This window comes from Grampus griseus (genome assembly GCF_964374135.1).
Source record: "Grampus griseus genome assembly, chromosome: 12".
Lineage (NCBI taxonomy): Eukaryota > Metazoa > Chordata > Mammalia > Artiodactyla > Delphinidae > Grampus > Grampus griseus.
Window position 1 is genome coordinate 78,818,508 of NC_139006.1, and position 22,087 is coordinate 78,840,594.

Consider the following 22,087-nt stretch of genomic DNA (forward strand, 5'->3'; position numbering starts at 1 on the left):
TATTGTACACACATTTATGGCAGAACTATCCTAACTAGTGCTGAAATATAAGTGGGATTATCTTTTGCAATTTGAGAAAAAAATATTTACCTCTAAATATTTATAAATGTTCTAATTAAAGAGGACCTCTGAAAATTATCATACGTATCTTTCTCTAAAATATATTAATTGTACATAACTGAAGAAAATAAAGAAACTTGCAAAGAAATAACAAAATGAGATGGAGTTTTCCTTACAGTGGTCTTCAATACTATTAAAAATATGAGAGAGAGAGAAGAAGAGAGCTAAGATAGTAGGGTAAGAGAAAGAGAGAGCAGGGTTTTCCTTGGTTTACATGGACAGATATCCCAATTTTATTTAGATATTGCATCTACATTTTCTATAATTCTCCACTAAAAATATCACAGAATCTTGGAAAAATAACTGATTTGAGATCTTGAACAGGAAATATAAAATGATCCTATGTATCAGTCTATTTCCAATTGAGAGAGACAGTAATTTAAATGAAGGAAGTTTACTATAAAGAATTATTAAGCTATAATAGGGGAGTAACTATAAAGATGTAATGAGAACTCCAAAGGGTACTCTGGGGTTCAGTGAGATCACCTAAGGACAGAAAAATGTGGAAGGGAGACAAGCTTCAGATGTCCTTGGAGGAGGTGTGGTTGCGGCATCTTGCACGCAGGGCAAAGGAATTTACTGGGCTAGAACCAGTCCACATTCTCCAGGCAAACATGGATAATCCTCCAGGGTACAAGTGGGCTGGTGGTTGGAAATGTAGAGGGAATTGGGAGACCACTGCAGGTGCAAGGCCTGGAGCACACAGTGACGACACTGGCAGGGCTGTAAGACCTCCTCTGGCCTGGGCTGGAGTCCTACGGTTGCCAAGGGAATGTACATTTGGGACTTTGGGAACCATACTTGTGGCTAGGCAAAGCAATACATGTATTTCCACACATCCAGTTAGCTGGTCAACCGTTCAGCATGAGAAAGGGAAAAGCAAAAATGCTACACACATAGAACCAGGAAGAGGAGCCCTTTTCCTCCTGCAATGTGCATTCAGTGCCCTTTATTGACAAGACTCAACCTTGCACTCACAATAAAAGATGCTCTAATGGGCCAATCCATTATCATAGTTTAACAGTGCCAGTTCTTTTTAAGCAGGTAGTGAAGGATGAATGTGCAGCTAGGAAGCAATAAATTGGTAAGTGGCAGAGCCTAGAACATATTGCTGTACCAAAAACGATGAAAGCAATCAAAGACTAATAGGTTGTGTCTAAAGTACACAGAAACAGATACAAATTCTCAAGATAAATTTTTCTTAACATTGCCCATTTATAAATCTGTGATATAGATTGCTTACATTCTTTTCTTTTGTTTTTACTTGAGTGTATGTATGTGTACCCATGCAAACGCACATGTATTTATTTTTTAAACTAGCATGGCTCTGGGTTTTTTGAACATCAAAGAGGACTTTTCTTTGTGTGTGTGGTGTGGGGAAGGAGAGTGTGTGGGAGAAAAAAGAGTGAACTTCACTTTGGGATTCTTAGTATAAACAAATTCACACCAAGTCTATTGTCCTTGGCACAAAGTCTCCCGTCAGATTTTACTATTAAGAAGTTTTATGTTTCTTACTCCAATATTTTCTAAATTACATATTCTCTATATTTTATTCTTAGCAATTAACTTTGGGGAACCTCAGGCTGAGAGGTGTATTGCAAAAGGTTCCTCTTTCTCATTACATTCCCTTTCTCAACTGCAATCAAAAGGTGAGATTCTTTCCTCTCTGCTTTCACCACCCAAATTTCCTGTTTGCCATCTGGGGAAGTATATGCTGTTTCTTCATCTTCTCTCGGCTTAAGCCAGAATTTACACTATGTGACATGTATAGTTCTCATTTTATGTTTTGATGGTGCAGCCACTTCCTTATTTTATTGATTATTTATTCTTTATTTTTAATAAAAAAAATTCCCTCTGAAAAATTTTAAACAGAATGCTCTTAACAATATTTCACTTATCAGCACCATTTGGTTTTGTTGTCAAGATTATGATAAACAAGTAACTTTTACTACCCTTTGTAATGTTTTTATGAAACTTATTTATATAGATATAAAACTTAAACTAATTATGGTTTCTACATAAAAACCATTCAGTTACACAAGATATGCTTTACTATCTTTTAAAGCAAATATTTTCTGAGAGCTTAATCCATTAAGTTTTAACGTTCACACATTACTATCAAACTTTTAGGAATGAGTAAGAAATTAACAGCACTTTTGAAAGTTTGTGTTGGTACACTGGGAGGTATGTATTAATATTTGGTGCTTTGTTTTAGTTGTACTTGAAGGAAGCCTACCCAGTAAATTTCAGACCAGAAATATGAGTGTAAGTTAGTCTGATTCCACATGTAACATCTAAGAAAACATGGGGGAAACCGTGACAATCCAGGAGCCATGATAGCCCTAATGCCCATATTATTTTTTCTTTTTCCATGTTATTAAAATAAGGTCATTGCCATGTGCTAGGAAGAAAGTACGTATGGTAATGTTGCACATATTGGCAGAACTCAAATTGTCTGTCCATTGAACTGATTTCAATTCATAAATCATAGTGTATGTAGCAGTGCCAGTGGGAATTTTTGGAGTCCATTTGAATTTGAGTGGAAGAACATTATAGGTACCCATGCTATGTACCATTCTTTCAGGTACATATAGACCTGGGAAAAACTCCTAGGTTTGACAGTGACATCTATGAGCCCTCTAAGAACTATTTGATGATTTCTGGCCTTCCTCCTTAAAGGAAACTGATTGTAATATAGGGCTGATCAATGTGACTTATTCTGAATTTGAGCAGTACACATTCCGGGAAGGAGGTGAGGATCAGCTGTATTGACCTTATTTTAATTTTTGTCCTTAAACTTGTAAATGTAATTACTTATGAGTACAGAAAGAGAAAAACGTTTTTCCTATTTCTCTTTGGATTGAGCAAGTAATCTAAGGATAGCTAGTCTTTATGATTAGAAGGGCATAGTTAAAATGAGCATCATTCTTGGAGATTGACACAAATAATTCCTGCTTAACCACTTATAAGCTATATGATGCTGAAAGAGTTACCTAAATTTTTGAAGCATAATATACACATCTCTAAAATTATAAAAATATAGAATTTCATAGATCTTCAATGTTGGTTTACATGTAAACTCTTAGCAAGTCACAAGAGAACTCTATGCCACTCCATCCAATGGACATTTTTCTTCCACAGCAGAGTTTAACTCTCAGTATAGTTTTAGAGTTCATTGAACCAAAAATTAGTATTTGTGTTACTTTTTGAGCAGTTTTACTTATTTCTAAACATTGGTATTTCATTTTTTTAATTCTTAGAAGTGTCCAAATAATAAAGAAATATCAATTTATCTTTAAATAAATAAATTAACCCTATCTTCAATTACTGAATGGTCACACTGGATACTTTTATAGATCTAGGATACATTATAAGAACTTAGTGATATGATTCTTTTTATGCCTATTTCATCATCCTACAAATTTCACCATTACTCATAAAGTTTTCCCAATGTGCTTTTCAAAACTTATATAAAACTTGTATGATGAATGGTCTAGAAGGTTGATGCAACAATAAAATAAATTTTCCCATTGCACCCTTCTCTTCTTTGTAAATGTATTGCTCAAAGTATTGCATCATCTTTCAAAAAAGATATAAAAGCAATGATACACTAACTTTTTAGTCTGATATTGTTCTTCATTAAAAACAGTAGAAAATTCAAATTTAAAATTTTACATCCATAATGACAAAGAAAATAAAATTGCCAGAGGAAGATATTTCACAGTTCTTAGGTGAATTAGAAGATGAATACCAAAAGCAGAAGCCAGCACTATAGACTCAAGAAGATGGTGAAACTGATCATGTAAACAAAGCTTTAGACTGTGAGTCCTCAGATGAAGACAGAACACATGAATATTTTCAAAATCAAGAATCAATGAGTGAACAATATGATTCTAAGGATGAAGTAATCATCCTTTTAGTCATTCAATAGGAAGGACTTCCTTACAGAATATTTTTTAATGAGAATCTGGGCTGTTCTGTTTTGCTAAAATTAAATGTGACAGTGTTTTTTCATCTATATAAAAATTTTGCAGCAAAATCTATTTGATTTATCCTGAAAATTGGTGAAGACAGAATGTATCCAAATGCACCTGGAAGGAAAAGGATGCAATAGAATATTTCTTTTTAAGTAGATTGATTATGCTATTTGCTTTTTATAAATCTAAAGATTAAATGCTCTGCAATCATGGAACAAAGAAGATAGCCATTCTCCAGCAAAAATATGAGCTGTAAAAGATTTTTTAAAACTTCTCAAAGTATTATATATTGACAAATATGTATTTGCCATGTTTGCATTTTATTAACATTTGATCAGGAGGGTCATAACATTCCCCTCAGCTTGACTCAGTTTCAGACAAATTTCTTCCTGACTAGAGACTCCTAATGTACATTTTCTTAGAACAATTACACTAGAAAACTTCTAATCACAAAATCTTTCTCTGTCCCTTTGGAATAGAGATAAATCTTCTCCCAGCCTTTTCTCACTTTATAATGCCAGATGGTCTTTCTCAAGGACCTGGAAACCATTCCTCTGAAATGTAATCATCAAGAAAGACAGGGCCCCTATCTCCCGGTCTCTATGGGAGATCGGGAGCCTAACTTCTGCAAGAGTCAATCAGCAAACGTAGATGGTCTAATCACATTGACCAACCTCTCTGCTGACGTGCCCTCCAGGACGTTTTCACTAGCTCACACCAGTGTTTAAAAACTCTCCTGCTTTTGGTTTCAATAGATTTAAGTTCTCTCTCCCCTACTGCAATAGTCTCAACCTTTTGTAATAATCTTGAATAACATCTTCCTTGGCATCCTTAACAAGCGTCCGGTGCAATTTTGGTTTGCCACATTTTAATAAAGTTGTTTGGCACTGTCTCTTTATATAGCTGTGAATTGTTTATAAAATACATTTTTTTAAGTAAATGACCAAATGGTGAACTGTGAGAGCTGTTTTTTCCCCTGAAATAGTGGGAATGGAGGCTATTGATACTTCTTCCTTCAAAAACTATCACCTCTATGAATGTCCACATCAAAAATCTTTTTGTTTCCTTTTTACCTCACTGGTCACACCTACTTAGTATCTTTTGCAGGCTTCTCTTCCTTTAGCAAATCCTTAAATATTGCTGTTCCCAAAGGCTCTGCCCTATGTTCTTTCATATTCTCACTTTATATTTTCTTCCTGGGTGACATCATATACTTTCTTACCTACAAATATTCTAGTAAGTCCCAAATTGTTGAATTCGAATGGACCTTTTCTTTTCTGCTTTTACCTGACTGTAAGCAGTAAATAAAAAAGGTAATAACTCCCTCCCCCTTGGAACACTTTCTTTATTTGGTTTCTAGGCTCCCATACTCTCCTGGTTTGCTCCTTACAACTCCCAGTACTTACTACGGAGTATCTGGGTCTCAGTCTTTAGACTTAGTCTTTTCTCTGTCTACCCTCTCTCCTTAAGGGATCTTAACAAACTAAAAGTTTTAAATATCACATATAGGCTAATAAATTCAAATGTATATCTACAGAGAATTGTAGAGAAAAATACCGTATCATTGTTTCAAGAAACATAGTCTTCATGCTCTGTTCATATATTCAGCTAATTATTATTATCAAGAATATCAAAATAAACTTGCTCATTTATCACAAATATCTTATAATCTAGAAAACATGCAAAACTAGAGACAACTTGTTTGACAAATGTATAAGATCTATTCAAACTAGGTATAGATAGGGAGCAAAAACATGGTGGTGAAATGCGTGGATTCTGATGCCAGCACTTGTTATAAAATATCTGTTTTTTCTTAGGAAGTAACTTCTCTGGGCCTCAGTTTCTTCACCTGGAAAATGAGGCATGTAATATATTTTCCTCATATATTTCTTGAGAATTAAATGGGTTAATGCTATAGTGTTTGCTAGAATCATGTGTGGGACATTGTCAACATTATTTATTTGTTTAAAATTGGTTAGACTACTTATGGTAAATTTGAGTTCAGTTTGCAATATAGTTAAAATTTAAACAGAATTAGATAAAGACATTTCAGAAAGGAGACTTGATATGAACAAAACTACAAATTAGAAAGTGTTATCTATGCTTAAAAAAACAAGCAGTTCAGAGTATGAACAAGATTTTTTTTTTAAATCAAGGTAGATCAAATTGTGACCAAATCAAAGACAGTGATAAATATGAGGCCAGGGAGTTTTGCATTTTTATGTGCTAGTTTTGGAAAAACCACTGAAGTTTTTTTTAACACTGAAGTCAGAAAACTGTGCTGTAGGAAATTTCAACTGCTCTGCCTTCTGCTATTATTTCCTCTGTACCTAATGTCCAAAGATTCTTATGATCATGCTTTCACTGTCAGTGAGCAATGAGTAGAAAAAACAAACACTCATTTCTCAAAAAAGGTGATTATTCTGCTATATTATAAATGTACTGACTTCTGAGTTCTTGCCTAAGAGTCAGGGTCTGTGAAAAGAATGAAAGGTCCACTGAGTCAGTAAATACATGAATGGATTCTAATGCAATAGTGAAGGGAGCTAGCTCCTACTAGGAATGTATATCTCCATCTTGCCACATGATGCAAAAGTTGCAAAAGGTTTTTATAAACATTTTAAATTATGATTGTTATTATAAATGACAATTGAGGAGTTAGGATAAAAGTTCCAGTGTAGTCATTGGACATAGGTAGCATTATTCTAGAAGCATTTATCACCATGAGCTAGAGCTCTGGTCTAAGTCTTTTACTGTGTAAATCATGTTGCATTCCCAAATCTTCTGCCCAACTCAGCCTGGTCAAGACCGCTGAACATGCAATGTTGTTGGGTAAGTGGACTTACCACCAAGGACATTTACAGAAAGAAATGTATAGCGTATGAAGTAAATTAAGCCTATTTTTTTTTAAGTTTGAGTCTACATTGTCCCATCAATGGGGTACTCTGAATATATTCATATTTACGTAAAGTATGTAAAACAACAAACCACACTAGTTTTATACTTTAAATTTGACATATATAACTATAAAATATAGTACTACTTATAATAATTGTAAAAATATAATTTACCTGACATATGTAAATATGTATAGGTTAGAAAATTGTAAGATAAATTGATTATTCCCCAAATTATGTGACTTTTAAGGCAACTGAGTTACTACATTTAAAGTATCATTTATTAGATTTACATGAATTATTTACGTGATTTTTTAAAAAATTGCCTATTTGTTGATGTGTCCAGGTAACCAGGTATGTTTGAAATGCTTGAGAAATTTAGATATATCAAATTTTTAAGCATAGATCTATTTGTAACACCAAGTTTAAAGAGATGTCTAAGCACAGTGTCTATAGAAGCGATGGGTCCCAGTTCACTTGCATTCTGTTTTTGAATCTTTCTATCCTATGTTGTATGTTCACAGGTTTCTAAATCAGTTTGCTTTTGGATCTAGAGGACAGTGTGCTGCATTGTGGAGAGTCTCTGAAAGTTTTATGTTAACCTTTCACTTTATCAAAAACTTTATCAAAAACCCTGGGTACAAATCCATTTAAAATAGATATTTTAAGTTTAAATTCATTTGTATATTTATAATCATTTTTTATTATTTTTAAAAATATTTAGGAAATACTTATAGGCAAGATTTGAAAATTTGAATAAAACGTATTCTAGCATAAACTTAGCTGAATAAATTTCACAAGACATTTTAAGACCCATGTAAAATCCAAATTGTCTTCAGCTAGCTTTATTGATAAATTCAAGCCTACTTAGAATAATTGATTTTATAGTATATATACTTATTCGGTATTTTGAAAACTAGTTTATAAGTTTTTAAAATGTTTTATGACATTTAATAGGATACCTAAAAAAATGTAAAGTTATTGTGTACTGGAACTGAGACACTCAAAGAAGAATCTAATTTAAACTCTACATTTTACAAATGAAAAAAGGTAAGCTCCACATGAGAAAATGTGTGAAAAAAATTGTGAAGTAATGATAATTTATTTCAAAATGAGTATGCTTTCATAAGTCTTTACATACTTAGTAATTCATTTGAAATTGAGCTTCATTTGTGTTGATGTCTGATATATTTTATATATCATTTTATCTTTATCTTCATGATGAATGGAAAAATAAAAGTTAATTAAAATTATTTATTCTATGGAATCACAAAAAATAATTTTTCTTTATTGAACTGACAAAGTACAAAGGATTTACTCTTGAATCCTGACTGTTAGCAGATTTTTCAAACATTTGAGGAATTTGGAAGTAGAAAATGTGAAGTTTATATATTTTTTTAAAAGAAAGAAATTTAAATTATACAGAATTTACAGCATTAAAGCATGAAATTAATATAGCTAAATAACGCTTATTTTTATCATTTCAAAGTGGGAGGAATACATAGCAAAAGTTATTCTATATAATACAAGGCGATGTTTCGACGTCGGCAATTTATTATGGATTCTTACCTGACCAGAGACTGCATTTTCACAAACGTAAGTCTCATAGTATTCGGAGAACTCAGGAGCATGATCATTGATATCGAGAACTTGCACATACACAGGGACTGCAGAACTCTGTTCTATACTGTCTGCAAATTGAATAAACGGAATGAAAATAAAGAATGCTAATGCTGTCTTTAGGGGAAAAATGGTCATGAAAACTGCATTAGAGGCTATGTGGTATATTTTTATTTTACTTGAATAAAAGCTGAGGACAGGATAGGTATATAATTCATCTATTTATTAACAATACAGCCTAGAAAAATGTTCTCAACACATTCAGCTCAACCAGTGTTAATCCAGTGCCTTGTATCTGCCATGGACTGTAGGAGCTATTGAGGAAAAGTAGTAAAAGTAAAGGAGATAGTCAGGTACATGAGCACCGTCCACTCTAGTTGTGATGATCTAAATTGTCTTCAGACATGGTCAAATGTACTAGGAGGTAAAAGTGCCTGCAGTTGAGATGTGTTGCTCTATCATAACTTTCACAAAGGCGCTTGCTCACCAGAAATGAGGAGAATGATAATTTAGTCCTTGTGTTAAATATGAAACACAGAGCCAGTGATGGTGGAAGGATTAAAAATAGTGGGATGTTAGCCCTTTCTAGAACCTAATCTGGCAATGGATAGTAAAAGTTAAACTACACATATCTTTGACCCAGTCATTAGTTTGGGAAACCTATGCTACAGTCCAAGGCACCAATATATAAGCGTCTGTAATTCAATTTATTTATTCCAGAATTGTTTGCATCCCAACCAAACTACTGGAAGTAACCCAAAAGGGATTGGGGAAATAAATTACCACCAAACTATGAAATTGTGTATGCTTATTAAAAATGAATGCATCAATGTAACACATGTAGTAATATCATGAACTTTAAAAATGTATTTTAATCTTGGTTCTCAATTTGAGAAAAATGCTTACCACTGTTTGTCTCAGTTGGTTTTCTGTAAAATGGAAATGATACTAGTAACAAGCTTATAGAGCTGTTATAAAGATTAAATGAATTAATACATATGAAACATTTAGAAGATCACTTATATAAATAAGCAATAAACACTAAATACTATTATTTTATTTGTCTACTAACTAGAAGTAATATACATGATGTTTTGTGAAGTGCTAAAAAACAATTTGCAGCATAAGGTATTGTATATTTGTATATCATTATTTTAAATCTTTCTTTTTTATTTTAAAAAGCCATGGGAAGGTACATACATTGAAGAGTGGGGAGAGGGAGTTTCTTTTGTTGGTCTCAGTGTTTTTATTTATAATCTTACATGCTCTTTCTTTTAAAATCACAAGCATTATATTTGCAATTGTAATTCATAAGGGCAAATACAAACTTAAAAAAAAAAAGAGGCTTAACTCTACCTGTTGAAAATTAGGGAAAAGTCTTTCCTTCCTTCCTCTTAGAGAAGAGGACACAATATTTATGTCTAAAAATACGAATAACACATTTTAAAGACTCTGCTTTTTAATAACTTAAATTGTAGTACTTCTCATTTAACAGAAGTTAATGATATAGTCTTACAAAAAATTCCCCTTATATATAAAATAAGATTACAGTGGCTAATTATTTACATAAATTCATTAAAACATGCTCTTTCAATAGTTGAAGGCTACTTTACATAGAAACACATTTTTCAAAGATGTCCAGTCCTCCTTTGAACTGATTTGAATTCTTTTCTCAGCAGTCTTGTAAGTAATGATATAAATAATTTGTTCTCAGAAATATGCAATGAATAAAAGTTTCTTGCTTTTAGACAAACATCTTTGTGTTTTCTGACACCAAAAGCCTTGGCGTTTCTTCTGTGCAGCAGGCATTTACTCCCCTGCAACATTTGCTCCCCATCATTTATCGTTTAGTTAAACAGAAAATTCAAAACCCAGACCCAGTCTTTCTGCAGTTTCCAAAGAGCTATTCAATGTATGACAAAAAGTATGCAAGAGATGCTTTGTACTCCACCGTCTCATCAGCCTACTGCTCAATAAGGTGAGTAGTAAGATATATGTTCAAAGACTTTCAAAGAACAAGCCAAGAAAGGAAACACGATTACTAAAATTCTATGCAAAATCAGTTTTGAAAGGATGCAATCTAAAATATTGAAAACTCACAAATTGAATCCTTTACTGTACTATATTAAAACCATTGACTAAGTAATAGGGAAGATTTTGATAATCCTTTCCATTGTGTTCTATCTATTCTTTTGAGCCTGAATGAATATGGTTGATCTAATTCTGATTGAGAATTCTGAAGACACAATCTAAGTGTTAAACTGGGATGATTTTATCTATGTTTTGCAACCTGAAAATGGAATCATCTGCTTCTCTGTGGAAAAAAACTGGTCACTACTGATTATTAAAGATGTGACTATCAGCACTGCTGACACAATGAGTTTAATTTGAACACATTTTACTGGGCAATATTTTATATATCCAGTTTGAAAAAACTTACAAAATTTATATTCAATTTTTAAAAATTGATTTAAAAATGCATTCATGAAAAATATGGTAAGAACATATAATTATATAATTAAAAGTTCTTAGAATTTCAAGGGATTTTTTGTTTATTTCTCGCGTTTTTCTGAATTTTCCATGATTTATTTCTTGCATTAAACATTATTTATTGCCATAATAAAAATGAAGATATTTAGTGGTAAGTATATAAATAAGATGTAGTAAGAATGTGCAGACATTTTGAATTTAAAATAATAAATTAAATACACATGTATGAATTGACATATAAAATACCATTTAATTCTAATTTCAGCAACACTTTAGCTTTTGTCTCTATGTTTAGAGATTACTGAATGGTTTAAAAAATATGGGGAACCAATATATGGTTCCCAAATGAGTACTTACATTTTTCTGTGGCTGTAACACTTAGGTTATACCAAGCACTAATCTCTCGATCAAGAGGGTTAGTTGTGAAGACTGTACCATTGTCATCAATACTGAACACTTTGCTTCTGGTAATAGAATACCTGCACACACAAAAATAACTCCTTAATTTAATTATTTTCCCCATATAATACTCTTTAAAGAGTGTATAACACTCTTTTTAAGCAATAAAATATTATCAGGTCCACACTCTACACAGCTAATGCAATGCTGAACAATTTTCAGAAAGATGCATTCTACATTTAAGATTCAACTCAATGGAGACAGAAACAAAAAACACCAAAAACCTAAAACAGTTCTAGATTTCAATTGACACGTGTGAAATCTAGACACATGTCACTCATTCTTATTCCCAGAAGAGAATTTTCATAAGTGAATGACTTGGTTAAAAAGAAATGGCAAATGTCTTTTGCAAAATGAAGAGAAGTACAAATAAACGGGGGTAAAAATGAAAGCTTGTGAACCTATTTTTTCCTTTGAAGCAATGTAAAACAAATTCTCAGTTTAGGCTGCTGAGTCTCCTTGTTACACCACATAGTTACTTTCTAAATCTGTGCATCATATTATAGTTACTTGATTGCTGACATATGAGAAATGTTTGTTTTTATTTAAGGAAATAATTAGATAATATCTAATAAAAATAAAGTATGTATTTATTACATATATTTATATACATATATATGTGTGTGTATACACATATAAACATATCTATATATATACATATATAAACATATATACATATATAAACATATCTCCTGAAAGTGAGGAAGTAAGGATAGTAGGTGTAATGTGCTATTATTAGATCATGCATGGAAAGAAGCCAGATAATAGAATTCTCTCATGCAAAAGCCCGGAAAATAATCTCAAATTCCACAATGAAAGAAGACTTTGAAGTACTCAGCATGTCTTATCTGCTTGCAAATGATCAATAATTAAAATTAAAGAAGAGTAATAACTAGGGTTCAGTGATGCCTTCTCATTGCATATATATTCCTAAAGATTTTGATAAGACATCAATGAGATTTATCATAATTATGTGGCAAAAGATGAGAATATTTTAATCTTGAATTGACAGTTCTCTAAAAATATCACACTAATTTGTAGGTTGGTGTTGAGGGGAAAATTAAAACAGAAACTACAAAGAATTAAGCTTTAAAAGAATTCGGTTTTAGCTCTACTCATTTTTAAACCTTTATAAGCAATTTGCTTACATATCCACAAGTGGTCACATTTCCTACTTAGATTTGTTGACAAAATGAAACAGTAGTTTAATATTTTGTAGTAAGGGTACAGAGTATCCTGTTTCTATAATACACCATTCCAAATAAAACCAACCAAAAGTTTGAGATTATTTCCTTATAAAAGTTTTAAAAAATTATGACCCTGAGTCATCAGTAACATTTAAAATAATAGTGAATACACACCATTTAAGAAAGGAAAGAAGTGTGTAATACATATTAGAAAGAGCTTGAACTAAAAGCTTAAAAAATAAAGTTTTAATCTTTGGTTTGCTTCACAGTTCCTTTTTTAAAGACTCTTCAATCCTCTAAAAATGCTGAGTGAATAGAATGTGGCTATGTAATGTTTTCTCATTGCTAAGAGCTCTTGACAGAATGATAGAAACAAAAGATTCTTCCATACATATAAGGATGTCTTTATATCAGGTTCTTAATCTTTGTACGCCTCTACTATTCCCACTTCCCAGAAGAAAAACTGAGGCACATAATAGCCAAGCCCATATACAAAGCCTAGAGATTCCCAAGTAGGTGCAACTCCACCAGATCTTTCAAGAATTTTAAAGTACTTTTATAATGCACAGGTGAAAGATGTTTAAAGACAGCCTCTTCCACTTGTGAAAGATGCCATGATACTATACATAGAGAATCCTAAAGATGTCACCAGAAAACTACTAGAGCTAGTCAATGAATTTGGTAAAGTTGCAGGATACAAAATTATTTGGTAAAGTTGCAGGATACAAAATTGGCATTCCTATACACTAATGATGAAAAATCTGAGAGAGAAATTAAGGAAACACTCCCATTTACTATTGTAACAAAAAGAATCAAATACCTAGGAATAAACCTACCTAGGGAGACAAAAGACCTGTATGCAGAAAACTATAAGACACTGATGAAAGAAATTAAAGAGGATACCAACAGATGGAGAGCTATATCATGTTCTTGGATTGGAAGAATCAATATTGTGAAAATGACTATACTACCCAGAGCAATCTACAGATTCAATGCTATCCCTATCAAATTATCAATGGCATTTTTTACAGAACTAGAACAAAAAATCTTAAAATCTGTATGTAGACACAAAAGACCCTGAAAAGCCAAAGCTGTATTGAGGGAAGAAAACGGAGCTGGAGGAATCAGACTCCCTGACTTCAGACTATACTACAAATCTACAGTAATCAAGACAATATGGTACTGGCACAAAAACAGGAACATAGATCAATAGAACAAGATAGAAAGCCAAGAGGTAAACCCACGCACCTATGGTCAACTAATCTATGACAAAGGAGGCAAGGATATACAGTGGAGAAAAGACAGTCTGTTCAGTAAGTGGTGCTGGGAAAACTGGACAGCTGGGAAAACTTTTACAGCTAGTAAAAGAATGAAATTGGAACAGTCACTAACACCATATATAAAAATAAACTCAAAATGGATTAGAGACCTAAATGTGAGATCAGGCACTATAAAACTCTTAGAGGAAAACATAGGAAGAACACTCTGACATAAATCACAGCAAGATCTTTTTTGATCCACCTCCTAGAGTAATGGAAATAAAAACAAAAATAAACAAATGGGACCTAAAGAAACTTCAAAGCTTTTGCACAGCAAAGGAAACCATAAATAAAACAAAAAGACAACCCTCAGAATTGGAGAAGATATTTGCAAATGAATCAACAGACAAAGGATTAATCTCCAAAATATATAAATAACTCATGCTGTTCAATATTAAAAAAACAAACAACCCATTCCATAAATGGGCAGAAGACCTAAATAGAAATTTCTCCAAAGAAGACATACAGATGGCCAAGAAGCACATGAAAAGCTGCTCAACATCACTAATTATTAGAGAAATGCAAATCAAAACTACAATGAGGTATCACCTCACACCAGTTAGAATGGGCATCATCAGAAAATCTACAAACAACAAATGCTGGAGAGGGTGTGGAGAAAAGGGAACCCTCTTGCATTGTTGGTGGGAATGTAAATTGATACAGCCAGTATGGAGAACAGTAAGGAGGTTCCTTAAAAAACTGAAAATAGAATTACCGTATGACCCAGCAATCCCACTACTGGGCATGTACCCAGAGAAAACCATAATTTAAAAAGACACATGCACCCCAATGTTCATTGCAGCACTATTTACAATAGCCAGGTCATGGAAGCAACCTAAATGCCCATCAACAGACGAATGGATAAAGAATATGTGGTACATATATACAATGGAATATTACTCAGCCATAAAAAGGAATGAAACTGGGTCATTTGTAGAGACGCGGATGGACCTAGAGACTGTCATACAGAGTGAAGTAAGTCAGAAAGAGAAAAACAAATATCGTATATTAACGCATGTATGTGGAACCTAGAAAAATGGTACAGATGAACCAGTTTGTAGGGCAGAAATTGAGACACAGATGTAGAGAACAAACATATGGACACCAAGGAGGGAAAGTGGCGGGCAGGTGGGTGTGGTGGTGTGATGAATTGGGAGATTGGGATTGACATGTATACACTGATGTGTATAAAATTGATGATTAATAAGAACCTGCTGTATAAAAAATAAATTAAATTAAATTAAAAAACAAAACCAAAAAAACACAACCTCTGTTAATATTTGGGTGTGCTCACTTATTTTTCTCATTTATTTTACATAATATTTTACTTGTAGTAAACATACGACTCTAATGATTTTTTATTATTATTATTTTTGATTTTGTATTATTTTTAAAGAATCATGCCATGTCTTTATGTTCATAAGCATCATTAGAAAGCATTCATCATTCATTGCCTTATTTACACCACTGAGATTAGATATTTAAATTGTTTCTACAATTTTATTATTATAAAGAATAATATAATGAAAGATTCAATCATGAAAGCATTTTTTAAAATTATGTATTCTTTAGTATTGTCAGAAAAACAAACAGGTTAATATACTCTTTAAAATCTAAACAATTAATTTACTGACTTGTATATACACACACATATATACTTATATTCATTATTAAAGTTCCTGCTAATAAATAGGAACTGTATCTACATATTAGAAGGCAGCATTTTATGATTAGGAATTACAGTGGAAAAGTGGGAGCATCGTCTCTCTCAGAAATTTAAAGAAGCTCTTCTTTGTGTCAGTAGCTCTTCCAAAGAGCAAAGCAGTACCCAGCACCTTAATAAATATATGGAAGTTTGTGTAAGTCCCTGGACTGTAAAGTATGGAAAATGGATGAGCAAGGGAAGGTGGTGGAAGGAAACATGTAAAAGGTTTTGCTTTTATTTTTAACCAGAACTATGATGCAAATACAAAAAAAAAAACAGAAAGAAAATATACTACCTGAATATAACAGACTAATTTAATAGATGGTAAATATTGTTTAATTGCAACACAGAAATTTATTTCTAATTGATTGGACTTACTTCACTTTTACTCCTTTAGCAGTACCCTATAAAAGCTTAGTTTATTTTTGAATATCATTTTAATTAAACAGTGTTTAGATGAACCACATTGTGATCAGCTTTGTTTCTGCTCTAATTTGGCATAATCAAGGGTTTCTTTTCCCTCACCTTCTTACCCCAATTAATAGAGAGTTGACTGTATCTAATTTTAGTTGGTGATTGCCTCTTTCTTGCACGTTTTCAAGTTCTTATTTCACTGCATCTTAACCAATAGTGAGGCTTCCTGTTTCAACTTGTTTAAACTGTTGCAAATTTTATAAGTACCTTAGAGAGAAATACAGATCTAGATATATCCTTGTTACATTAATATGAAATTTTATTTTCAAGCTAATCTGTGTTCCCTCATTTACTAATGCAAAGCTGGCCTTCCAGACATACCTGATAGGAGATTTCCTCTGATCTGGATCTGTGGCAGAGACGGTGCCTACAAATGATCCGTACGGGCTTCCTTCAAAGATTTCAAATAAGTAATACGGGAGGAGGAAAACAGGAGGTTCATCAACATCTTCCACCTGGATCTTGATGAAAGTGGTGGAAGCTTCAGTATGGTATTTCCTGAGCTGCTCATCAACTCGGCGGTTTTTAACTTTTGCTCTAATACGATAGTGGTTCTGGTGCTCAAAGTCTACTCTCTGCAAAGAAATGCAGTGTACACAGAAAACTGGTATCAGTGACCCGAGGAATTACTTAAGAAAAAAAAGTTTCTGTTGTTAAATTAAGTCTCAGTTGCTTTCCAGTTAGGTTTTACTATTTATGTTCTTGGATCCCTCTGATATTTTCATTAAGTAGTTGTGTAGCAAATCCCTATGTGTATTTTGTTATTTATGTCTATTATAAAATGTTTTGGGTTAATAATTATATTTTTTATCTAGGATTAAAAGTATACTTTTCTGAGTATAAATATGGAGTTGAGAATTAATTTCCTGTTATTTAAGATAATTTCAAAAAGTTTCCCCTGTGTATTAAAATCTTTTAAAAAAAACTACTCTACAATATAATTCAAAAGATCTCGGTAACAATTAACTCTCTCATCAATTATATTTGAAATATATAGATATAAAATATAAATAACTGAGCTTTTTTCTTTATGTTTTCAGAAGTATCTTGCATAAAACTGATAATTAGCTATTTGTATATTATTATTTGTAATTAATACTAAGATGTAGGTAATAATCATATATGTTAATATTCTAAAAAATGAAATATCTTAGAATTTTTTATAAAAGCACATATAATATATCTTTTCTTTTGCTCCCTAAACTAAATCACAGGGTCTTATTTTAATTACGTAACAAAGCAAAAACTAACTGGTTACACAAAATATATATGCATTTCTGATTTGATTTTGCATTATTATGCAAAACAAATAATTTTAATGCATCTACCTTTTTTAATATAATTATTCCTTCTTGGGTCTCATTATTAGTAATGACATCGAACGTTTTTGAATCATCTTCTATGCTGTAATCCATTTCTGCATTCTCTCCTATGTCATTATCATATGCCATGATTTTTCCAATCGACATCCCAACAGATGCAGATTCAGAGACAGTCAAGCGAAATAAACCTTTAAAAACAAAATTCAGGATATTTTGCACAGATAATTAACATAAAAAACTCCTAAATATAACACCCTCCCTTTATTATGGGCTGTCGGGAAAATCATACCCACCCTTTTCACCAATTACTTGTTCTAAATACCTCTCTCTGTTGCTCTCTCTCTCCCTTTATTATTTTGCAATCTGAACATTTCCCTCATATCTTTTTGAGTATCTATTATTTTCTCTTAAATATATCTTAGGAAGTCCTTTCACCAGTACATATAATTTCCAAATTTCTATTCATATGTATACCTTCTCAATATTCTTAGGTTTATTTTTATTGTATCCTTCCACCATGCCAAATTAAATTTAATTAAAAGAGTTTTTCAATTTCACTCAAGAATTCTCTGATACCTAAAATAACCAATAAATATTGAGTTGGCCAAAAGGTTCGTTTGGGTTTTTCCATAAGATGTTACAAAAAAGCCTGAACGAACTTTTTGGCCAACCCAATATAAGTATGAATTAAAGACGGTAGAGTCCAAAAACAAATAGTTGAGTTCTAAGGGTAACAGTTTGACTTTGAGAATCTGAGCCTGGATTGCATTAATTCCATTCCATTAGTGGAAATGGAAAAGAAAGATATGGAATATTATGCAACCATAAAAAAGAATGAAATAATGCCATTTGCAGCAACATGGATGAACCTAGAGATTATCATACTAACTGAAGTAACTCAGAAAGAGAAAGACAAATACCATAAGATATCACTTATATGTGGAATTTAAAATGTGACACAAATGAACTTACCTATGAAACAGAAACAGATTCAGAGACATAGAGAACAGACTTGTGGTTGTCAGGAGGATGGGGGTGGGGGAGGGATGGATTGGGAGTTTGAGGCTAGCTGATGCAAACTATTGTATATAGAATGGATAAACAACAATGTCCTACTGAATAGTACAGGGAACTATATTCAATATCCTCTGATAAACCATAAAGGAAAAGAATATCAAAAAGAATTATATATATGTATAACTCAATCACTTTTCTGTACAGTAGAAATTAACACAACATTGTAAATCGACTATGTCTCAATAAAATAAATTTTAAAAAGAGAGAGAAAGATGAAGTCAGATGACCCCATTGTTTTGGTCACAAGAAAATACTGGCAGTTATATTTGAAATACATAGATATAAATATAAATAAGGTTTTTTCTCTTTACTTTTCAAAAGTAACTTGCATAAAACTTACAAAGAACTAGTCATTCATATATCATTTGTAATTTATGCTAAAATGTACAAAATAATCACAGGTGTTAATATCCTAAAGAATAAATCTTTTTAGAATTAAAAAAAGGAGCATGTTCAGTATAATTTTTCTTTAAAGGGATTCTTGACTTCCTTAGTAGCATATAGCAGGTCATTCCACAGACTGCTTTGTGAGATTTTCCTTTTTTAAGTGGGAGAAATGTTACTTTAAAGTTGGTAATATTTTGCTGTTTTCAGGAAGTAATAGTGTAACTGTGCTACTGTGTCTCTTTCATTGTGGGAAAATTAAAAGAACCGTTCATTTGATTGTACAAATTAAAAATTGCCAACAAGTTAATCTGGAGGAAAGAGTGACACTACCCTAAATCTGAAAGCAGATGCTTTAAGCACTTTGCTAAATCAAGACTTAGTTTGTGCTATTTTCCATACTTTCAAAAATTATTTATTAGAATCCTTTTTACTTACTGTCTTTAAATATAGGCTTATTGTCATTAACATCAGAAAGTTTGATTAATACACTTGTTGTTCCCGACAGTGCTCCAGGCAGACCAATCATGTCTTTGGCTTGAATAATCACCCAATACTCATCTTGCAGTTCTCTATCCATTTTAGAAGATATTCTTATGACTCCTTTAAAGACATAATAAACTATAATTATTATTTCATTATTAACCATGGCATCTTCCTAGTTAATTTCTTAAGAATTCAAACATAAAATCATTCTTTTGACACATTTTGAACGACTACAATGTGCTAGATGCTGCCCTGGAGAAAAAAATACAACAATAATAAGTCAATCACCACTTCTGCCTGAAGTTTAGAGTGGCCATCACAATACTAATAGTAGTGGAATCTTAATAAAATACTATGTTAGGATAAACCACAGGGAGAGAAGAAGAATGTCTTATCTTTACCTCAACTTATTTTCTGCTTTCTTCTCTAACATAATATTAGGGCTCTACAATTAACTTTTCCCCTAAACTTAGAAGAAGTTAGTTTATTATGGATACATGTAAAACTATAATACCAAATTTATGAAAAATATTGTGCACCTGTGATGTTAAGTTTATTTTGAGTCATAATATATGAAGAAGAGCTGATTTTTGACTCACAGTTATTCATAATCCACCAACAGAGATATTCATATACATATTGGACCATGGAAATGTTGTAATAAGTGTTCACTTTCTATAAAATTATTTAGTAAAAAGTTAATCATCACTGAAAACAACCTAGGAAAAATTTAAGGTGGTGAATAGAAGGGTTGTAATCCTAAAGATTTGGGGAACACATAATACAAATATAAGAAAGAGAATGGCTAATCTTCAAATATGTCTGGGGAAAAAGTGTTAATTAAAAAATTGTGATACCTGTAAAAAAATAAAAGAAGGACAAATTGGACCACATTATGATGAGATTTTAATTGTGGACTGAAGTGTTTCACAACTATATTATATGAATCAGTATGGAAACCATGGAATATATGAAACACATGCTCCTAATATCTCCCTGTGTGTGACTCAACAGAGGATTGTGTTTTCTATTAGCAAAGGAGAATAGTATTAGAGTATTAGGTGTAGAGATTAGTCAGCGAGTGAGACGAACACAGAGGCCTTCACTTCCCATGTATGGAGGCTTCAATTAACTTTGCTGACTTTATTTTCAATCTGTCTTCTTACCTTCAGAATGGATAAAGGACATATATTCCTAGATCCTCTTACACACTCGAAAACTTACCACTTCTGTGCTTTGGCTTCCAATTGTCTTGCTGTCTTGCTGTCGGCTCTACTGCTCCTCCATTAATACAATTAATTGCTTTAGCTAATTTGCTCAATATGTTTAGCTAATTTGCTCAGCCCTCCAGTGAGGGCTGGAGGAACAGACAGTGATCAAAATGGTTGTGAAGATCCAGTGTCACCCAGCACACATCTACTACACAGCCCATTTTCTAGTCTCCTCCTCGGTGCTTTTTCACATTGGTGTCTAGTTAGTCTAAGAGCTTAAACACTCTCCTTTCTCAGGAATTTCCTATACATTCTTCCCATAACCTAGAATGCCTTCCATGCTCTCCTCACGTTGGTCACGTCACAGCTCAGCATTCTGGTTTCAGTGTATTCTGCCTTGGCCACACGATATGAAGGAGTTCTTTCTTCTATTGAACCTTGTTTATTTCACTTCATAATATTCACAAACTTAGTGCATGTATTTATTAATACACAAATGTTTAATATTTATTTGTAAGTTCCAAGAGAAAAGAGTCCCTGTTGCTTTCCTTTTTTTATTATTATTATTTGTTTCTGTTTTTTGCGGTACGCGGGCCTCTCACTGTTGTGGCCTCTCCCATTGCGGAGCACAGGCTCTGGACGCGCAGGCTCAGCGGCCATGGCCCACGGGCCCAGCCGCTCCGTGGCATGTGGGATCTTCTCGGACCGGAGCACGAACCCGTCTCCCCTGCATCGGCAGGCGGACTCTCAACCACTGCGCCACCAGGGAAGCCCTATTATTATTTTTTTAATGTTGCAATGGTGTCCTGCTGTAAACCTAGTATACTGTACAATGCTTGTTGCATATTCAACCCTTCTCAACCAAAATTGTGTAAGGGAATGTCTTAAGGCATCCATTGCATGTATTAAAATAACTTTAATCTGTACTTTCAGAATAATAGAAGCTAGGTATTATCCTGGGGAGACTTAAGAATATAGTCACTCAAATCATATTTTTCAGAATCTGATTCTCAAAAGAAACTTGACTGATAAAGGCTGACCTATTTAATACTTGCTAAATGAATGAATCAATAACAAATGCTTAAAGACCCAACACATGCTTTAATTTTTTAAAGCTTTTCATGTCATCAAGATGGAAATAATATTTGTCTCATTAACAATCACAGAATTTTATTGCTTTTGGAACTTGCCACATTCTTTGTTGGTTAGTCAGGTATTTTTTTTTTCTCATCTTTAGAGACTATAAATAAGCTCATTTATATGGGTTTAATCTTTGTAGTGACCAAAGCAATCAATATTTGTCCATCAATCAATGGCACATAATTCTTAACTGTTTAATAGATGTAAATAAATAAGAGG

At 32.6% G+C, this 22,087-nt stretch overlaps 1 protein-coding gene across 1 annotated transcript in view; it reads right to left on the reverse strand.

Moving 5' to 3' along the window:
- Positions 1 to 22,087, reverse strand: part of CDH19 (cadherin 19) — a gene marked incomplete at both ends in the record, with an annotated part of 49,586 nt that overhangs the window by 16,533 nt on the left and 10,966 nt on the right. Inside the window, 5 exons of the mRNA XM_082668248.1 lie at positions 8,564 to 8,685; positions 11,462 to 11,583; positions 16,570 to 16,823; positions 17,577 to 17,758; positions 19,470 to 19,634. Of these exons, the coding sequence (XP_082524374.1) occupies positions 8,564 to 8,685; positions 11,462 to 11,583; positions 16,570 to 16,823; positions 17,577 to 17,758; positions 19,470 to 19,634 (845 nt within the window). The remainder of the gene's footprint in view (positions 1 to 8,563; positions 8,686 to 11,461; positions 11,584 to 16,569; positions 16,824 to 17,576; positions 17,759 to 19,469; positions 19,635 to 22,087) is intronic.